Genomic DNA, 20,852 nt, shown 5'->3' on the forward strand with positions numbered 1-20,852 from the left:
TTTTGTGCATATATAAATCCTTCTTAGCTCAAAACGCAAGACAAAGCATTAATGTCTCAACCTTTTTACTATTGATCACAACTTTGCTGATATGACATGTCTCCGAAGAATTTTGACCTGCAAATTTGATGGTTTTCTTGTGAGTCCTGTCGTTGAAATTGCGATTTTTAGAAAACTAAAACTGGCATGTTTCTGTTATTAATTATAACAAAAAAAATTGAAGAACAACTAACCAACCCGTTTTAGATAATGCAATGTTTATGCCTTTCTCCTAGAAAGGTTAAGCAATCACTGGAAAAACCGAAGGTATAAAAGTGGTCCCAATGGCCGAATGTCATATACCACTCGACTTCTTTCGACGAACTGAGCATTTTCTGTATGTATGTATGTATGTGTGTATGTGTGTGTGTGTGTGTGTGTGTGTGTATGTGCAACTTTATTTTCTCACTCACTTTTCTCGGAGATGGCTGGACCGATTTTCATTAATTTAATTGCAAATGAAAGGTCTAGTTGCGCCATAGGTTGCTATTGAATTTCATTGTAATCGGATTTTTAGTTTAGAGGTTATGTATCAAAATGTAAAAATCACGAAACATCAATATCTCAAAAACCACACAAACAATTTCAATGAAACTGGTTGCAAATGATTGGGCTGTCTCCAGAACCCTTAACTTTTGAATTTCGTTATGATTGAACATATGGTTTAAAAGTTATGTAAAGAAAAGTTATCCTGAGGTTGTTTAAACTCATTGTTTTTTTCTCAGTGATGGCTGAACCGATTTTCACAAAATTAGTATCAAATGAAAGGTCTAGTTGCCCAATAGGTTGCTATTGAATTTCATTGCAATCGGATTGTAACTTTGTCCGTTGTTCATAAAAATGTGAAATCACATAATGAAAGTAAACATATTGACTTTCTCCTAACGATCACTGGCTAATTAAAAGGTAGAAAAATGATTGAAATGGCCGAATGTCATATACTACTCAACTCAGTTCGACGAATCGAGCATTTTCTGCATGTATACATGTATAGGTGTATATGTTTGTGTGTGGGTGTGTACGTGTGTATGTGCACCTTTCTTTCGCACTCACTTTTCTCAGAGATGGTCTGACCGATTCTTTCTATCTTGGTGTCAAATGAAGGGTCTATTTGCCGCCTAGGTTGCTATTGAATTTCATTGTTTTGGCGCTGCGTCAGAATGTGAAAATCGCTCTAATATCGCAGAAGCTATGAACATAGTTGAATTCAAATAAATGGGCTTTCAAACCCTTAAACAATGAATTTCATAATGTTTAAACATGTGGATTGAAAGTTATAGAAAGAAACGAAACCCGCAGACTGTTTAAAATTATAGCTACGATCAAAATATGTGGCCTCAACATCATTTAAATTTGATATTTTACTATTTCAATGTTTGCGGCCTTGCTCGGGATTGAAGTTGAAATTAAAAATCATTTCTATCATTTCACTTTTTGCCTTTCTCCTAGAAAGGTATAGCAATCACTGCAAAAACTAAAGGTATAAAAGTGCTCAAAAGGGCCGAATGACGTATACTACTCGACTCAGTTCGACGAGCTGAGCATTTTCTGCATGTGTGTGTGTGTAACGCTCTCCCAATCTCACGCGATTTTCTCGAAGATGGCTGAATCGATTTCAATGAAATCAATTGCAAATGAGAGGTCTAGTTGCCCTATAAGACCCTATTGAATTTTTTTGTAATCTGATTTCTAGTTAAGAGGTTATGTATCAAAATGTAAAAATCACGAAACATCAATATCTCAGAAACTACACAACCGATTTGAACAAAATTGGTTTCAAATGAACGGGCTACCTAAAAACCTTCAACTTTTGTTTATTTTATGAAGATTGAACATATGGTTCAGAAGTTACAGAAAGAAACGTGTTCTGGAGACTGTTTAATCTCACTCATGTTTCTCAGAGATGGCTGTACCGATTTTCATAAAATCAGTGTCATATGGAAGGTCTTGTTGCCCCATAAGACCCTATTGATTTTTTTGCAAACGGGTTATTATTTTGCCTGTTATGTTTAAAAAAGTGAAATCCAGCTATGAAAAGAAACATATTCCGAAGACTACTTGGACTCACTCACTTGTCTCAGAGATGGTTGACCCGATTTCCACAAAATTAGTGTCAAATAAAAGGTCTAGCTGCCTCATAACACTCTATTGAATTTTGCTGTAATCGGACTGTAACTTCGTCTGTAATGTATCGTAATGTGAAAATCACGAAACTTCATTATCTCAGAAACTTCACAACCGATTTGAACAATATTGATATCAGATGGACGGGCTAGTTAAGGGTTAAATGATGAATTATGATTGAACACGTGGTTTCAAAGTTTGGCTGCCCTATACGTTTCCTTTTCATTTGATTGTAATCAAACTTAAGCAACCGTTAAGTTTTTATTTGTAAAACAACGAAAATCTATTCTCTCGAGTATTGAACAACCTATTTGAACATAACTAGTGCCATACAAACGAGTCATCTCTCAAACTTACAAATAACAAACTTCATAAAAATTTGATATACTGTTCAAAAGTTTTGTAAAGAAAAGAAATTCAAAGACTATTCAACACTATAGCTGCTTTGATCAATATATATGGCCTCAACATGATTTAAATGTGGTATCGTACTATTTGAACGTTCCCGGTATCGCTCGTGATTAAATTGTTCGAAATTAAGAGTCATTTCTTAAATTTCGCTTTTTCTGAAGCACTAACATTACGTCAATTTTCATATTTTATACTTTAATTACAACATCAATATTTTAGAACCCAAAGAGTGAATATACCTTTTTGGATTTAAGCATTCAAGTAAATCTATATTTACAAATAATAAGTTTGAATGAGAAAGGCTGAGTCTGACCGCTAGGTGGATTAATTAAGGTTTTTTTATTATTTTCCATATATTTCTTTATCTCTTGTTCTAAGATTTAAACAAGTTTCGAAGTGGTTCCTCATAGGCAAACAATACTAAGATCATCAACATGGAGTCAACCATTCTATTCGGTTCCTCTTTATACCCCTTGAAAAATCATTTTCTACCATTCGTCATCACAAACTGTATTTTATGCGTGTTAAATATATGTTATGATGCTTCCTGCTTCCAAAACAGTTTATAACACAGGTTTTGTCCTAGAGCACAAATTGGAAAAAATGAAAGATTATAGCTTTTTAACCATTCCTGTGAATTTTGGTGCCCCTAGCAAAGGTAACTTTTTCAGAGACTTAAATAAGTTTTCCCGGAAACCTACGTAGAAGTGACGAACCCTGTGAGCACTTGCTGTGTGCCATTTCATCGCACTTCTGCACACACTAAGGGTTCCAAAATTAACAGGAATGGTTGAAAAACTATAATATTTTAAGGGCAACATTTTTTTTCGCTTTTGTCGACCAGTGTCAGAGCATCGTAAGTTTTCGATGCATAACCTGCCTCTATGCTACATGAATCCTATAGTTCAACGAAATAAAATGACCCATTTTCACAAACGGATTATGGCTCCCAAATTAATACCATTCACACTCTTCTCTAAACTGCATTTCAGTTAACTTATCTCTCAATTTAACCGCTGTAACTCATGGAAGTAATCTCGATTCTTCCCTGGATGACGAATTAATGTTGGCCATGACGCGATAGATGCTCTAGCGTATTTTCAATGTATTAGACGGCTTCGAAGCATCGCACTTAACCTTCATTGAACCCTTGTGTGGAAAACCACACAAATGAATTTTGTTTTGATTTTTTTTCGAAAACTTCTCGATCGATTTTGATGAAACTTCTTGACAATTCCTAAACCATCAATCTTACACAAAATACATTTTCTCCAAGGGAAAAATATTTTTGGTTGATGAGATATTTAAAAACTTACGTTGTTTACCCTGGTGTGTGGATTTCCACACATACAACATTTGAATTTATTTTGAACAAGAAACTACTTAATTTTGCCCCAAACTTATTTTTTTCATTGAGTGCTTTCATACCTGAAGCTAAAGGTACCAATTAATCCTGTTTCAAAAATCGAATAAGGTGTGTATGTGTGCGGAAGTATGTGTAATACATTGTGTATGTGTGTTTATATTCATTCTTACGACCAATATATCTCGATTTTCTCAGCAACGGCTGAACCGATTCGATTGTTCTTAGTCGCGTTTGAAAGAGCTTTAAGTCTAGTTAGTTGATGGAAAATATCGTTTTGTCATTCAAAAATGACGTAACAAAAGATGATCAATTTACATGGGAACTGATAAACTAACTGATTTTTTTTCAACGGTTTGACTGATTTTAGAAATGTATAAAGGTGCATTCTTGTAATTCGCATCAAAACCAAATCAATCAAAAGGCTACGTGGGGCATGTGTAAAAGTATGTGTTTATTTGTTTCATCCCAGTGTGAGAATTTTCACACATATGGGTTACGAATACGCAAATGCTAAAAGTACCTATTTAGTGTTTGCACAGCCTGGTTGAGCAGTGTTCAACATTTACACAGTTTTATGTCTACTGCGAGACAAGTATACTCGCACTTTTAGGTATATTGAAATAAATTTAGAATGGATCTCCCGAGATGACTAATAAGCAAGTCGTCGTGGGTTCGAGTCTAGGCTCGGGAGAAACTGTTAGTGTTAGTAGGATCGTAGCGCTAGCCCCGCTAATGTCCTTTACACTAAACATTTGACTGCGAAGTCTGTGTATAATGAACGAATCGGAATGTAGCACCAAGGCTTTGCTTACTTTGCTTAGCATAGATTTCAGAATATTCTTACGAACATTCCTAGCACCAAATTGCTTCATTTGGTTAAACCGATGTTAGGATTTTTTTTTGTTCAATTGCTATCATAGCATGTTTAATTGGTCTCATATCATGTAAACACGTTTTGTTTTGTAACTTTTGCATGAACCATCGAATCAAACAAATGTCCGATGATGACCTAATGGCCTCCAACTTCAAGCCCTTCTAATTGCAGCCAAAAAAAAAACAAATCAATACATCCATTGCTGAGATAATCCAAATGTATTTTTCAAGATTGTTTTTGTACACTACGCATAATATCATTCAATTAGTTAGTAGTTACCTCCAAGATACTCCAATGTACTAGGCATTTCCACAAGTTTTGTTCTGTTTTTTTTTCAACGTACCTTTGGAAATTATCATTTAATTTTAAGTATATTTTTGAATATAAATCTACCCTCCAAATCCTAACAAACGCATCTAGCACCAAAATGACTCAAATCAGTCAAACCGCTGATAGAAAAAATCGGTTAGTTTATCAGTTCCTATATAAGCTGACCACATTTCGTTACGTCATTTCTGAATGAACCTTCGGATCAAAACCAGTGTGTCGAACAGTTGACATTTTTGCATGACACCGTATTGAAAAGTACTGTTCCCTCTCTTGCAGTCGGCGACAGCAGCGTTCAACTGTACGCTTCTCTATTTGAGAGAATCGGAAGACTAGAAGCCAACACGGATGGTTAACGATTCTCTTTTGTGCCGATCTCCGGCCGGTTCGATATCTCGACTGTCGCATTGTGCTAATGACAATAATTAGCAATCATGCGACAGTTTAGTATAGTAATAAGATGGAAAATAAATAATTTTTATATATGTACTGCCGAAAAATACCATCAATCGTGTACACCAGAAGATTAGAATTCCAACTTCTAAACTTTTTCAATCGAAAATAGTTCGCTGTAGCGAAAATCTCATTCAAATTTAGTATATTTAGCAAAGGCAGCACAATAAAAGCATGAATCTTACAAATTCAATTAACGTCCTTGGACCCAAATAAAAATCGATGCTAAGTAAGTTGATTCCACTTCAATTCGTAATGAATGCAATAAATAGCACAGACAGCTACAGTCAATAATGCACGAGCCAGAGATTGTCTATACAATGACAACAATATTAAGAGAAGTGAGCGAGAGAATTGTTGTTCATATTGAATTCGTGACAAAAAGCAAGAGATAGAGCAGATTGTATGAAACTTCGGTAGCGGCTACTGTCGCGTAGTGTTTCATTCCACAGCGGTAATTACAAAAATCTCGCTACTGTCGTGTGAATACTATAGCGTACGAGTACATTTTCCCACCCTGATCAAAACGATACTTTTCGTCAAATAACTAGACTTTTAGTTCTTTCAAACGCGACTAAGAACAATCGAATCGGTTCAGCCGATGCTGAGAAAATCGAGATATTATGGTCGTAAGAATGAAAATATACACACATACACATACTTCCGCACACATACATACCTCATTCGATTTTCGAAACAGGATTATTTGGTACCTATAGCTTCAGGTATATATGCACTCAATGAAAAAAATAAGTTTGGGGCAAAATTAAGTTGTTTCTTGTCCAAAACAAATTAGAATGTTGTATGTGTGGAAAACCACACACCAGGGTGAACAACGTAAGTTTTTTATAGGATGCAATGAAGGTTAAAAAGTACCAACCGATGTTGGTAACGTCGTAATGGTTTGTACTAGTATTAGTAATTTTTTTCGGTTGCAGACTGTGTCATGGGCAAGGGGCGCATTACAAAAAAAAAACAATTTTTTGAACTCCCTAAAACTGATCATTCGAACAAAACAGAAGTTTGCGGAAACATTACGATTTTTGCATATATAACATAATTTTGAATTCGATCTTTGTCACTGTATTCACACAACTGTTGTGCGAAATAAAAACAAAAGTTTACATTTACAAAAGTTGATTGAGGCTTGAACTTGTACGTATACTTGAAATTCAAAAAAAAAGTTAGCAATTTTCAATTTTCCTTCACTCTAACTCTAGCATTACTGAAATCCATGATTAGAAAAATAATGGAAGAATTTCGCGTCAACCCATTGAAATTGTGTGGGTGTGTAGGGTCTTACTAAACTAAGCATATTTGTACACTTAATTTTTCAAAAAATCATCTTGACTAACATTTAAAAAGGGCTTAAGTTTTCTTTCGTAAGTCGAAATATCCAAATAATGTCAAGAAAATGCGAAAGATTGTAGAGGGATAGCATTTCTCAGAAATTTTTCGAGTTCGGGATCAAAATGTAAAAAAGTGCATTCCAAAAGCTAAAATTGAAAAAAATGAGAGATTATAGCTATTCAACCATTCCTATGAATTTTGGGACCCCTAGCCATTGCCAAAACACGTCAACTTACGTGAGAGTGTCATATAGAAATTGCTCGCCGGGTTTGTCGCAATCTTACGAAAAATGTCCAGCAATTTTCACGTTATTTTGTTTCTGAGCTCACATGTGTCTCGTCGAAAATGACAAGAATTAGGAAATATTGTCAAGGAATAACTTTTTGAAAATTATCTGAAATGTCATTTCGAGATACTACCTAGCATACCGAAACCTCTCCTAATCGTGAACACAGATAATACGGAGCTCATCAATCGGCGAAAACCTAGGAAATAAACACGGAAACAGAAAACGGTAAACGATTGGAAATTGGGTACCTGGAACGTCCGATCTCGCGAGCTGGCAACTACAGCGACAGGAAGCCGAGATCGCAGCTATTCAGGAGGCCAAATTTCGGAGAAAGGGTATTCCGAGCAGTAGACTCTATTGCATTGCGAGCGACTTCACGGCAGTTAACCGGAACATTCACCATGGCGGACGAAAACATGTTTTCGAGTTCTTTCTTCGTTTTATTTATCAATTACTACGTTTTTGCGACAAAACTATTGGAGAAGAACTTACGCTTCAGATTTGCCCAGAAATTCTCGTTGACTTAGGTACCACATCGATATCCAACCGCACCTTCTCCTCCAACAATCGCTTTGAGTAACGTATGAGGAAAAAAATCCGAACAAACTTTCAATTCCGAATTATAATCTTGCGCATTTTATTTTTCTATACTTGTTTGTTTATTAAAGTAATGTAACTCATTTACAAACCTCATAGGAAAAACTCAGCCCCACATCGCGTTGATTTCCTGATCCGCTGGGGTACTTGCTTTATAGCTTCCTGAACTCCGGATGTTTCAATTGTTTTGAGCTCCTTCTTGGTTTTTCTATCAAACAATAGACGTTTTTCGCTCTGTAACCTTAATGGTACACCATTCGCTTCAAATTTGCTCAGAAAGTTTCAATAGACTGCAGCTGTGACACATTTTGAGGATTGTTTCCTTTCGGAATAAATCCGATATTGCCTTGCCGCAAATCCGCTAAAGTTGCATTAGCATAGTGTCACAATCCAAGGTCTGGCCAAAACACTACTTTGTCATTTTTATGGTACTTAATTTCTATGTTTTAAACCCATTTCATGCAGATACTTATTCACCGTTTTTGTTAATCTGATAATTATTGCCCAGCTGACGATATGATTTCGCCGACCGACCAGGCGTTTCCGCCTTCGATTTCGCTAAAACTTTGTACTGCTGCAATGTGCATTTTCGTCCGGAACCAGATTTTCTTTTGAAGGTATTTATATTTTCGAAGAGTCTGTCAATAATTTATATAAATGTTTTGTTTTGTATCCAAGATTTTTGGAGTAGTGAAACACTTCACTTTCAGATTTTTCTTTAATTCGCTCACAAAAATTGCAAATCAATTTACGACGATCTTCTTCCGACCACGCCTTTTTCCCAACTAAGCGTCACTTGACAGAATCGACTGGTCGTGTTACTAGTTATATAAAAGTGGATCTTCATTTTGTGGAAAAGGATTTTTCGATTTGTGCAGCACTTCGAAATCGTAGACCAATTTAAAAGTTGTTCGGATTTTTTTCCTCACACGTTAGTAGGCCTTAATGAACGACGCAACTTCCGGCAGGCACTTCATACTATTAATATCCCAGTTCACGGCCAGTTCGAAGAGATAGCAGATTGTCAACCACAGCAGCATCTTCTTGGAGAACTTAGTGTGTGAAACGACCTTCACCTCGGAGCCCATTTCCTTCGTGGGAGAAGTAAAATACGAAGTGCCCTGCCAGTCGTTGCCATCCAGGATGAGACAGATCTCGTCGTTCATCACCACCGCCACGTCACGATTCACCGAAAAAATAGACTTGACAGTGTTTTTCACGGTCACACGATGTCCGTTTTTTCTTCTGAATGGAGTAACTTCACTATTTCCGCCATCACGGTTAGAGTTCGACTAATAGAGCTGTCAATTTTTTTCTGCTGACTCATGGATTTTTATGATTGATGCTGCATGAGCAGTTCCGTTATTGCGTGTGAAGGTAAACTTATTAAAAATTGGCAATTTTTGTCCATTTTTCAAGTACCACATCTACTACGGGGTTTTGGTTTCGTAGTGCTGAGAAATCAGAAATCAAGAGTCATCTGGTGGAGGCCCATAGATGACCGTATATGCGTGTTGCGGAATAAGGGCAAATTTCCTAACTACAGTTTAATCAACACCTACGCATCTACAAACGACAAATCCGATGACGTCAAAGATGAGTTCTATAAAAGCTTGGACGAACCTGTGACGAGTGTACAAAATACGAAGAAAAAGTCGTCATCGGAAATGCAAACTCACAGGTTGGGAAGGAGGAATTTTTCTATCCAATCACTGGAGGACATAGCCTTCCCTAATCAACCAATGAAAACGGCCTGAGGCTGATAAACTTGGTCGCGGCCAGAGGAATGACTATATGTAACTCCTATTTCCCACGTTTGAATATTCGGAAACACACCGGGAGGTATCCAAATGGAGAAACCTGCTCCTAGATACTCCCAGGTACTGGTTGACGGTCGACACTTTTTAGATGTTACTGATGATAGGTCTTTGGGGACCCAACATTCGGTTTGATCATCATCGCGTCGTTCTTAAGATCCGCGCACGGTTGTTGAACGAGCTGAAATCTCGCACAGAGAGGACGATGCATTTCAACATAAGGCGGTTTGAAGCTGATGGAGCTGATGGGTAAATATAGGGAGGCAAAAGCTAAGTTAACCTAGAATCCTAATAGCTGATTCCCTCTGGTGAAAATCGTACCACTCGTGTTGAAGACCTCTCTTCGTAGAACATCTTTAAGGACGAAGCTCTATCACCTTGTCAATCCTCTGCGTGACTCAAAGGGACTCGAAAGTGATTCATGGTAGCTTTGATCTGCTTTGTTAGCTTTTCCGGCAAGATTTCCTCATTCCCGTTCGCGATCCACTGTACCGTATGCTGCCTTAAAATCGATAAAGATATGATGCGTGGAAATGTTATACAGGGTGTTATACAGGATGAAGATCATAATGAGCCCTGTGAGAATCACTACTACATTCGGTGACATTCACACGAAAACTATTAATCACTCAACCTAATGTGTACTCTATCTCTCGGAAGAAACGATGCAACTTTAGTTGTTGCTTGTATTTTTACAATTTCATCATAGTAACGAAGGATGTTTCTTGAAACCTCAGGATTTCATACAAGATACAAGAAAAAAAATCCTTCATCTTTTTCAAAACAAATTTGACCAATTATTAGCTATGCCTGTATATTTTCAACTCTTTTGGCAAAAACTTAATTAAAATAAATTATGAATTCTAATGTTTCAAGATACATATTTTGTTAAAAAACTCCAAATTGCAGTCGAGGTCCGCAGACTCAGCTTGACGAATTTAGCAATATCAGTGTGTTACTGTACGATGTAAACCTGTAATAGAGTTATAGAACGCATTATCCGATTTTGGTTTTCTTAGTCATGAATGAATGCTTTAGAGCTAATTCTCGATTAATTGCTTAAGCAGGTATTAGATGACGCAAATATTTGCTATTTTTGGTACGATTTTTATTTGCACAAAATAAAAACTGTATTGAAAAATAGCAAATATTTGCTTCGTCTAATACCTGCTTTAGATGTATATTTACCAATGATTTTTTTCGATGTAGAATACGTCTTACGACAACATATACAGGGGTTCAACTTCGATACAGGGATCCAATTTCAAGAACCGAAAACATCAAGAGCGTCACGAAAATTGACCACTTTCAAACCTTTTAAACTTAGTCAGTTTCCAACCGATTCCCGTCATTTCTGCAGCAATCGATTGGAAAATCATCTACCCGTCCAAATGCAGAAAGTTGTTATCTGATTGATCGAACTATTGTACTATTAAAACTCGTCAAGCCTTGTCGAAACGCAAATGTCGACCGCTGATTGGTCGCTCAATGCTTCTTTCCCTAACAAGGTCGACAGAATATACCTAGTTGACTAGGAATGCGCGCTTTGTGGTTTATGTATAATTCATTCCATGACAGTACCGATACCACACGGACGTTGGACGCTGATCGTGGCGAAGAAAGAAAAGCCGGGTTTCGGTAGCTGTAGAGTTATTGGAAATGGCAGGCAGTTCTACTAGAGAAATGGTGGCCCTGAGAAGGGCCGGTTGTAATTTATATTTGTTCTCGTGCTGGATGGCCGCAGATAACAGAAATATAGTTTGACATCACAGCAGAATTTCGACCTTCATACTCATGTCTACCACCGCACTCTGTTTCCAAAGCTGCAAAAACGTGATCGAAATTATTTTAACCTAAAAAAATTGATTTTAGAGCCACAGTGTCTCCAGTAAAGTTGTTCTATTAGTGATTCAACTTATTATAAAAGTTGCGATTTTGTGATTTATCCACTTAACAGTGAGAAACGAATTTTACTTTTCTCATTTTGGAATATAAAAATCCACTTTGTTCGGCAAAGTTATAGAACATTTTATAACCAACAACTTTGTTGAAGACATCATACTTCTATCTACCAATTTAAATGGACTTTTGTGGAGTTTTCTGTAGATCACCCTTAAAATCAATTGTTTTCAATTCAACTTTCTATAGTGATGTTCTACAATTTTTCAATGTTCTACAATATTGTTTGCTATAACAAAACAAACAATTTCTTCGAAGAAAGTTTATTTTCATCTCACATATTTCTTTGTTTATTGACGATTTCTACTTAAATAATGCACTAATTTATACTTATCATTTTTTACTCGAAAAAAATGATTTTGAAGCCATAATATCTTCAGCAAAGTTGATTTGTTAATTATTCTTCGTTTTATGAAAATTAGAGTTTTGTGATTAATCTACCTACTCATGTTCACATATAAAAATTCATTTTGTTCGGCAAAGTTGTAGCATATTTTTTAAGAAACAACTTTGTCAAAGACACCATACTTCTATCTGCCAATTTAAATGAACTATTGTGATGTTTCCTTTAAAATAACCCTTAAAATATTTTTTTTAATACATATAACTTTTTATTTTGATTTTCAAAAATTTTTCAATGTTCTACAATGTCATTATAATAAAATACACGAGTTTACTAAAGAAAGTTTCTTTTTATCTGTTATACTTATACAGTTAGGAAAGGTTTTTATTAAAATAATGTACTTATTTACTTACACATATATACACAGGAGACAGCGAGGGACAAATACCTATATCTGGGTTGAATAATGTTTTACTTATACTTTAAGGGGTTATATACCTTTTTGGTCGAGAAAAATGAGGGAAGTTTGAATCTATATTTAAGTGCATAAGACCATTTTCATTGCATCAAAGGGGTATTTTTCTGAAAGTACAGTTTATCAACAACAAAAAAATATGTTTGATTTTGAGATATACCAATTATTACTGGAGTAATGGCCGTTTCCCCGAAACGCTATTTTTTTGCAGAGGCTTGCGGTGATCCTGATAGAGACTCAGCGGGTCAACCGAAATCAAAAAACTCATATTATTTCATTAGTTTAGGAGTGTGCCGGGTCCTTGAACGATCGCTTTTATGAGTATTTTGTTTTCAGTGCAAACGGGAACGTTTTTCCCAAAAAATGCACGTTTTGAGTGCTAAAAATTGCATTAAAAATTTTTTTGCGGCAAAATGTAACTGTATGTTTCAAAAAGCGATCGTTCAAGGACCGGTGAATTTAATAACGAAAATTTGAAAAAAAAAATCACAAGAAGGTTGTATGCAAAGCCACGACCGCAAGGTTGAAGTAGAATACTTTTACAAGAAAGATAACCCGGCTGCTTGCGTGTCAGTTGGCAGTATTGTAATTTCTTTTTGTCTGATATTTTGAATGAAGTTCATTGAATATTTTTAAATTTTGTGCAAATGAGACGTTGAAGTGCTGCCGAATTGTAATATGCACATTTAGTACGACATCATTAAACGGGAACGGAACAAAGGCATGACCGTAGCCAAACACTAAGCGACGCAAACACGTAATAATAATCAGAGTATGCATGTAGATGAAGATAATTAACTTTGGATTATAGCGCAAAACGAGAAAATATTAACTCTTCAAATAATCATTTGTGTTCTTCAAATTTCAGTTGTTCGATTTAATATCCGATGAAATGTTTGTTTATTATCTGATGAAGCTCTTATATAGGCCAAATGATGCATTCCCAATTTACTAGGTCCATAACTCTGCCGACCGTGCTTGGGAAAGCGCGGTATAACGACCAATCAGAGGTCGGATTTTGTGTTTTGACAAGGCTTAAGAGTTTTCAATAGTACAATAGTTCGAATGATAAAATTGCAATTTCATGCATTTGGTAGGAATCTTAGAAGATTTTCTAATCGATTGCTGCAAAAACGAAGTAAATCCGTCGAAAACTAACCGATTTATTAGCATTTGAAATTTTTCTCACTTTTTTCAGTTTTAGATTTTCATTTCACATCCCTATGTAGCCGAACTTCCTGAGAGATGTATTCTTATTCAAAATTAAATCTTCATTAATTCATTTGTTGTCCTTATAAAAAACAATTGTTTAATTTATCATAGGATGTGTTTATCTTACATCTCTGTGTTATCTTACATCTCTGTGTTACCTTGATAGTGAGGACTAAGGCGCACGGTCAACACAGTGAGAAAGGTGTTTTCACATTGAAAACTAGACACGGCTTGTTGTCAAATGCATCTACCGCTAATACCACCGCTATCATACGAAAGCGCGTCGTTTCAACAACGGAAAATGACGCGCGTCTAAGCATAACCCGAACTGTTTCGCCGTGCTGCTCCCATTTACCTTTACATCGGCCTCAGGGAAGTACCGGCTGCATCTGCATCTACCGCTGAGGCTGTCACTATACTGCTATTGGTACCAAAAGCTATTAACTCTTCAAATAAGTGTTTTATTTGTTCTCAAAAGAACAATTGTTCAATTTAAAATCGGATTTACGCAATCGCATCTCTGTAATATTACCGACAATAATATTCTTCTGAACAAAATGAAACAACTTTCCCATTAGGCCTCTGCCATAATAGACGCGAAAAGCGACGCGAACCGATTCGCTCGGCTGTAGGTTAATGTTCAGCCATCAGTAGAGCTGTACATTAACCTACGGCCGAGCGTATCGGTTCGCGCCGCTTTTCGCGTCTACTATGGCAGAGGCCTTAGAGAAAGTTGCTGGCTGATGTATTCACTTCATGCAAGCCTGCTGCTGATGCTTCCCGCTACCACGCTGAAACAGCATTTTAGTGAAGGGAGTGTCGTTGCATCAGCTGACCCTGCTACTATCGATGCTGATATACCCGCTGCAACAGCTACGCTATGCATAGCCATGCCACAGTTGTGGCCGCTATACGCTGGCCCAACTGCTGAGCAACTGCAACGCTATCCGCAGCCATGCCACAGTTGTGGCCGCTATCCGCTATCGATGGTACCCACCGCTCGCTCCCGCTGCTGCTAAGGGAGGACTGCTGTCGTCGCTGTTCAGAACTATTATGAGCGGCTTCGACTAAAACAGGCTCTTATATAGGGATGAAAATAGGAATGAATTATTTTACGTACGTGGTGGAATGATATAACTTGAAAAATATGTGTGACTTCATTCCGGCTCAAAGCGATCATTTGATAAGCTCCACCTCTTTTTTCAGTTTCTAAAGTTATTCCTCAGTTTCGTAGCACGGATGCACAAAAATGATTTCTTGTCGAGCCGGACCGATAGCACTCTCATTGAAGCAACAAAATAACATGTTTTGTGTCGTGTTGTGTAGCTTGGTTGAAGAAAATGTTCCCGTCCCCGTGTCGCATGTAAGCAGATTATTGCGTTCAGTAGACAGTAGATAGTGTATCCAGCGAATAAACACCGATAGTGCTCTCACACACGCAACGGTTTTTACCCGTATCTTGTTGCGGTTTGTAACATTAAGCGATTTCGTTTGCTCGCTGTTGCGTGTTGCATCATGTTGCAACTTGGCAGCTGGGAGACGACGAAATTCTCGTTTATGCTGATTGATTGAATCGACTACATATTAGCTCTGCATAGTCGAACTAAATGCTTTTGTGAATGCGTTCTAACAGGGCAGTTAATTATTCAATGTCGGTTATGCTGATCGCAGCCTTTGCGCTGCCCCTACAGTGGGGGGTTTACTAAATGAAGTGAAAGTAAAAATTAGAAAACTACAACAGAATTTGATTGCATCCCGCACAGAATGTCTGCTTGTGTTGATGCCAGAAAATTATTAACCTTCAATTATTTTTTTATTTGCCTTGAAAAAAGCATGTTGCGGTTCAAAATCGGTTGCTAATTACAACCTTTGAGCTGCCCTAACATTGGGGGAATTTAGATACACGGACAACATGCACTGTGGAAGCTATTTCACATTCAGTAAATTAGACGGGTGCGACAAATTTGAATTGCTAGGATGCAACACAGAATGCTTGCTTGCGTTGACAAAAATTATTAACTTTCAATGACTTGTTTATTTGCCTTAAAAAAGGCATTTTGATTTCCGAAATTGGATTTCCTGATGGAAATCATCATGCTGCCCCAACACGGGGGGAATAATGGCTGTCTGGCGACACACGCTGAGAAAAACCGCGCTTCTCCTGAGCATGGTGACCAACCACAGGGCTAGTGCTGCTGCTAAGGAAGGACAACTGCTGTCGTCGCTGTCTAGAACTATTATGAGCGGCTCCGGCTGAAGCAGGCTCTTATATAGGCCAAATAGCATGTTTTCAATTGCAAGGTATATGATCCTGTCGACCGTGCTTGGGAAGCAAGCATATAACGACCAATCAGAGGTCGAATTTTTCGTTTTGACAAGGCTTGACTATTTTCAATAGTACAATAGTGTGAATAATAAAATTACAATTATCTTATTTTGGGAAGAATCTTAGAAGATTTTCCAATCTATTGCTGCAAGAACGAAGGAAATCCATCGAATACTAACCGATTTATTAGCATTTGAAATTGGACATATTTTTCACTTTTTTCGGTTTTAGATTTTCATTTCACATCCCTATGTAGCCGAACTTCCTGAGAGAAGTATTCTACTTCAAAAATGAAGGAAATCGGTTCAGTAGTTTTCTCGCAATCAGGATCACGGCAAAGTCATTTTTCTAAAAACACTATTCCGAGATAACCGCGTGTAAAGTTTCAAGTTTAGCTAATGCGGCCGTATCGAGGCCACTGCAAATCGCTCTAACTTTCTTCATATTGCTCAGATCTTTATGAAAATTTGTGGAAATGTTCTCAAGATGTTGTATTTGAAGATAAAACAATAAAAAAAATTCGGTTTTTTGAAAACTAAAAAGGTATATAACCCCTCAATACAGAAATAGTTTATTCTGCAGATTTTGAAGATATCTGTTAGTAAATTAATGCATTGTATATATAAAATCACTACTAAAAGTTATATTGAAAAAATGATTTTTAGTGGCAATTTGTAGAAAACTCCATAAAAGTCCATTAAAATAGGCAGATAGAAGTATGGTGGCTTTGACAAAGTTGTTTCTTGAAAACGGAAAAAGAAAAATTCGTTTCTCACTGTTCAGTGGATTAATTACAAAATGACAACTTCTATGAAATGTAGAATAATTAATGGATCAACATTGCTGAAGGCACTACGGCTCTAAATTCAAGTTTTTTGGGTCAAAACACTTTCGATCACGTTTTTGCAGCTTTGGAAACAGTGTGCATCGGCAATATCAAACACGCAACAACCTGCTGCCATTCGACACCGGAACGGGACATTGTCTCCTTTCAAGCCGCAACACGACACGATACATCCGCATTACGAAACCGTGGGAACTTGAAATTAAGGAGGGGCTATTCAAAAGATAGCTCTAAACCAGAAAGAGATGAGTTTCATTTTCCGTACATTAGTATTGCGACATACGAAATAAAATTTTTCGAACGTTGGAGAGTGGTATAACTGGAGATAAAGAAGTCACGTCTCTACACACCAAAATTTCTCTTTATGGTTCAGCAAAGTACATTGCTGAAAGTGTATCAGCAAATCACTTGTTTACTGAACCACAGCATTTTTTTTTCAAAAGTTTACTGTAATTCAGTTCTACAATTTACTGAATTTCGTTCAGTAATTTTATTTTTGCTGTAAACTAGTATGCCATCGATAAATTCACTGAAAACCAGTAATCGATTCAGTATTTCGCGAAAATACAGCAAATCTATTTGCTGAACAGAAAACAGTAAATGAATGTTTGCTGGAATCCAGCGAAAGAATTGATATGTCAAAATATTTTACGTCAAGCTGTCATTAGTAAAACGCGCCAAATCGCTGTGCAGCTGGTACGGGATCATCGCTAAGCTCCTGATAGCGGATATGGGACCATAGCTAAGTCACTGTTGGGCTAGATGAACTTAAAGGTTGAAATGATAATCATACATCTCTAGTTCAACAGTAATTTGGCTATGATCCGATGGGCGGATGGAAGCTGGTGCCTGAGGGAAACATGATTCCCTTGAACTAACTGGTTAACCAGTAAATTGATTCATGCTTTGCTGAATGTACAGCAAATTGTCATAGCTGACAACCAGCAAGTTGTATTTTGTTTTACTGAACATGCAGCAAACGATCTGTCACTTTTATGCAATTGAGCATCACTGAATAATCAGCAAATTTCATTTTTCTGAACAGATTGCTGGAAACACAGCACACCAAAAATCAGCAAAATTTTGCTGGTTTCCAGCAATAAAAATTTGGTGTGTATTTCCAGTTATATCATTCTCCAACGTTCGAAAAATTTATTATGTCAGAGTGGATATTGCACGCGATCTAACCATGAAGCATTTTTGCGATAATTGAATGAAAATTGCAATTGCAGTATTTGGAAGAGCATAATGAATGTTTTTTGAAAAAAACTACAACTGTGATTGGAAGCAGCTTCTCAAACAAGCACCACCAAAGTGGACAACCCCAAAGTAAATACTCTGTAATTCGAAAGTAAAGTAAAACAGCAACCAAAACACACACACCAACGATGAAAACAGAAATGTGAATCACTTGAATTCGTGAAAACGTGTAAGATACCCAATAAATTCCCAAGAATACAGATAAACTCAAAACAACAACTCAACTTCATTCTTGTTCTGGATACGGTAGCGAGTGAAACCGCAAAGCTGCACATAGCTTTTGCTGTTGTGATTTATGCGAGTCCAATCCCAATCGCCAATCGAGTGTATATCCAAAGCTATTGCAAGAAAACATTGCCTTAGAAAAGGGGTTCGTATTCTACGTCGTTTCTTAGAACAACATCTGCAACTATTTTTTGACAAGGAACATTAATCTTTTTGAGCATTGTTAAAGCCTCCAAATCGTAACGTCATATTTTTAACAGGTTCAGAAAGGTATTTCAAGATGCATTTCGACACTTCTAAGCAATTAGCAATTCGACTCGCACATCAAACGTGTTTCAAATGGATAATGCTTGCTTTCTTTTTACAGTTGAAAATCGCAGCTGAAGCGCCAAAAGTGTTCTTTATCAACTGACTCAATTTCACGATTTAGGATAGTATGCCGTATCCGATTTGAAAATAATATAAAAAAGTGCACTCCCTTTCTTGCATCAATGTGAGCTGCTTAAAATAAACCACTGCACATACACGTTTATAAGCTGAAGATATAAGACCATGTTAGCTTGAATTCGTATACCATTGTTACCATGCATGCTAAAAACATATCTTTCCATTTCATCGATCTGGTGTCACTGACACCAATTTCTGACACATAGTTTTCAGTGCGCTGTTTAATTCAATGCTAAACAGCGAGTTTATTTTTTAAATAAATAAAATACGTGCAAATCAAACCAAACATAACACACAAACATCGCATAGACAGGCGAAGCAGAGCGACCGATGCGATGTGTCAAATTACGTCTGATCGAAGGTATAATTTAGCTTGACATTGGTTGGTCGTTCATTCAAACTCAATAGACCTGACGCACAAATCGAGCCCCACATTCGGCGCACTACGCGAACTACGCCGCCGGTGTTGTTGAAAGAATTTGGAAGTGGATGAGTTAGACCTATCCAATGTACACCACCAACTCCATCAATCATCCGCCCCGGGTGTGATGAGACCAGACCAGACCGGAATTCTAATTAGCTAGTTAATTATGTGTCGTCGTGGTTCTTGCGGTGCAATGCTACAAGGACGTTCGCCATTTGTTGGGAAAGAAGCAGACTGTTAGAACAGTGCTTAACGTTACGTACAGTTATAATGAACGTGTTGAAGGAAATGATCATATTTAAATTTATTTTAAAAACCATCACACACTTTTATTGCTAAAGGCCGCATAAGTCGTTTGATTGGTAGGCAATGATCTTCATACTGTTTATGTACCGTTTTTTGACACTCTGTGTATACATCATGTTTTGGTGGACATTCGGAATAGCAATCATGCAGACATGACGTTTCGTGCATAGTTAAGTAGATTTTGAAGGATTTGAAATATCGAGCTGAAATAATATATAGGTAAGCTGGTGTTCATGGAGGTGAATTAGACGTCGATTGATAAAAAACTGACTATAAATATTGACCGCTACAGACAAGATGGGTATCAGTTCGACTTATTGGTTCGATTTTTCCACAACCAACTCATCAGCTTATCACATTATTCAACATGCTTGCCAAAATCGTAAGTAGGCCTTATTTTAATTTGGGATCCTGTAGCCTGACTTAAATACCGAAAATCCTATCACACAGATTTTGATAGCCGTTCTGGCAGTCGTGAGTGTAAGTGCCAAACCAGGATACGCCCCGCTGGCCTATTCGGCTCCACTGGCCTATTCGGCTCCACTGGCCTATTCGGCTCCACTGGTTGCCGCGGCCCCTGCCGTTGTGACATCCCAGAGTTCCCAATTTATCGCTCGGAACTATAATGGAATTGCCCCGGTAGCTTACGCCGCTGCTTATACCGCACCGTTAGCCTATGCTGCCCCAGCCTTCAGTGCATACACCGCACCGGTGCTGCTTTGAGGATTTGCACTGGATAATGAACGGATTGGAGCTGTGATATTCGATGATGATAATCACGATAATATATGCCAGTCGGAAAAAAAACAACGAGGATTTCTGTTATGAAATATATTTTTTTTTAGCAAAGTACATGTTTTTATGTTTTTTATTTGATCCGACAATTTTTGAATCTCAAATATATGTTTTGTATAAATCCGGTTTAAGGTGATGAAGTTTTTCCGGTTTGAAGTGATTAGTACACGCTATTAGCAATGCACAGTTCCTGTTAATATTGCTTTTTCATTCCACAATAACTTCGGAGGCCTAATTTTTAGCGAACAGTCTAATCAATTCGGAAATCGAAAACACAGATAATCCGCTGAAAATTAACAGTCACAATTGTTGATTGGGATTTAGCGAAATAGTGCCCAACACTGGAGTAACCATAACCTTCCCATTAAATCCTGGAGATCACGTGCGAAAGTAAAGCTTGATTTCACGGTACTTTTCATTGTGACAAAATTATTCTAATGCAATTACAACCATTTTTTTGGGTTCTCGTTTTCATCTGTCGCACGTGTCCTTGCGCTTTTAATAAACAGCCGTTCAATATTGAATTCTGCTTCCGTGTGACCCCCAACACTCGGTTTCTACGAAATTTGAATACGCACCAGCACGTGTT

General features: G+C 37.2%; 1 protein-coding gene across 1 annotated transcript; it reads left to right on the forward strand.

The window, feature by feature from the left end:
* Nucleotides 1-19,786: 19,786 nt before the first annotated feature.
* Nucleotides 19,787-20,320, forward strand: LOC129723174 (cuticle protein 16.5-like). Its single transcript, XM_055677215.1, has 2 exons — nucleotides 19,787-19,850; nucleotides 19,919-20,320. Exons 1-2 carry the CDS (start codon nucleotides 19,836-19,838, stop codon nucleotides 20,189-20,191), a joined length of 288 nt encoding a protein of 95 aa, XP_055533190.1. The 5' UTR covers nucleotides 19,787-19,835; the 3' UTR covers nucleotides 20,192-20,320.
* The last annotated feature ends 532 nt before the right edge of the window (nucleotides 20,321-20,852 follow it).

Source organism: Wyeomyia smithii, chromosome 2 (assembly GCF_029784165.1).
Source record: "Wyeomyia smithii strain HCP4-BCI-WySm-NY-G18 chromosome 2, ASM2978416v1, whole genome shotgun sequence".
Taxonomy (NCBI): domain Eukaryota; kingdom Metazoa; phylum Arthropoda; class Insecta; order Diptera; family Culicidae; genus Wyeomyia; species Wyeomyia smithii.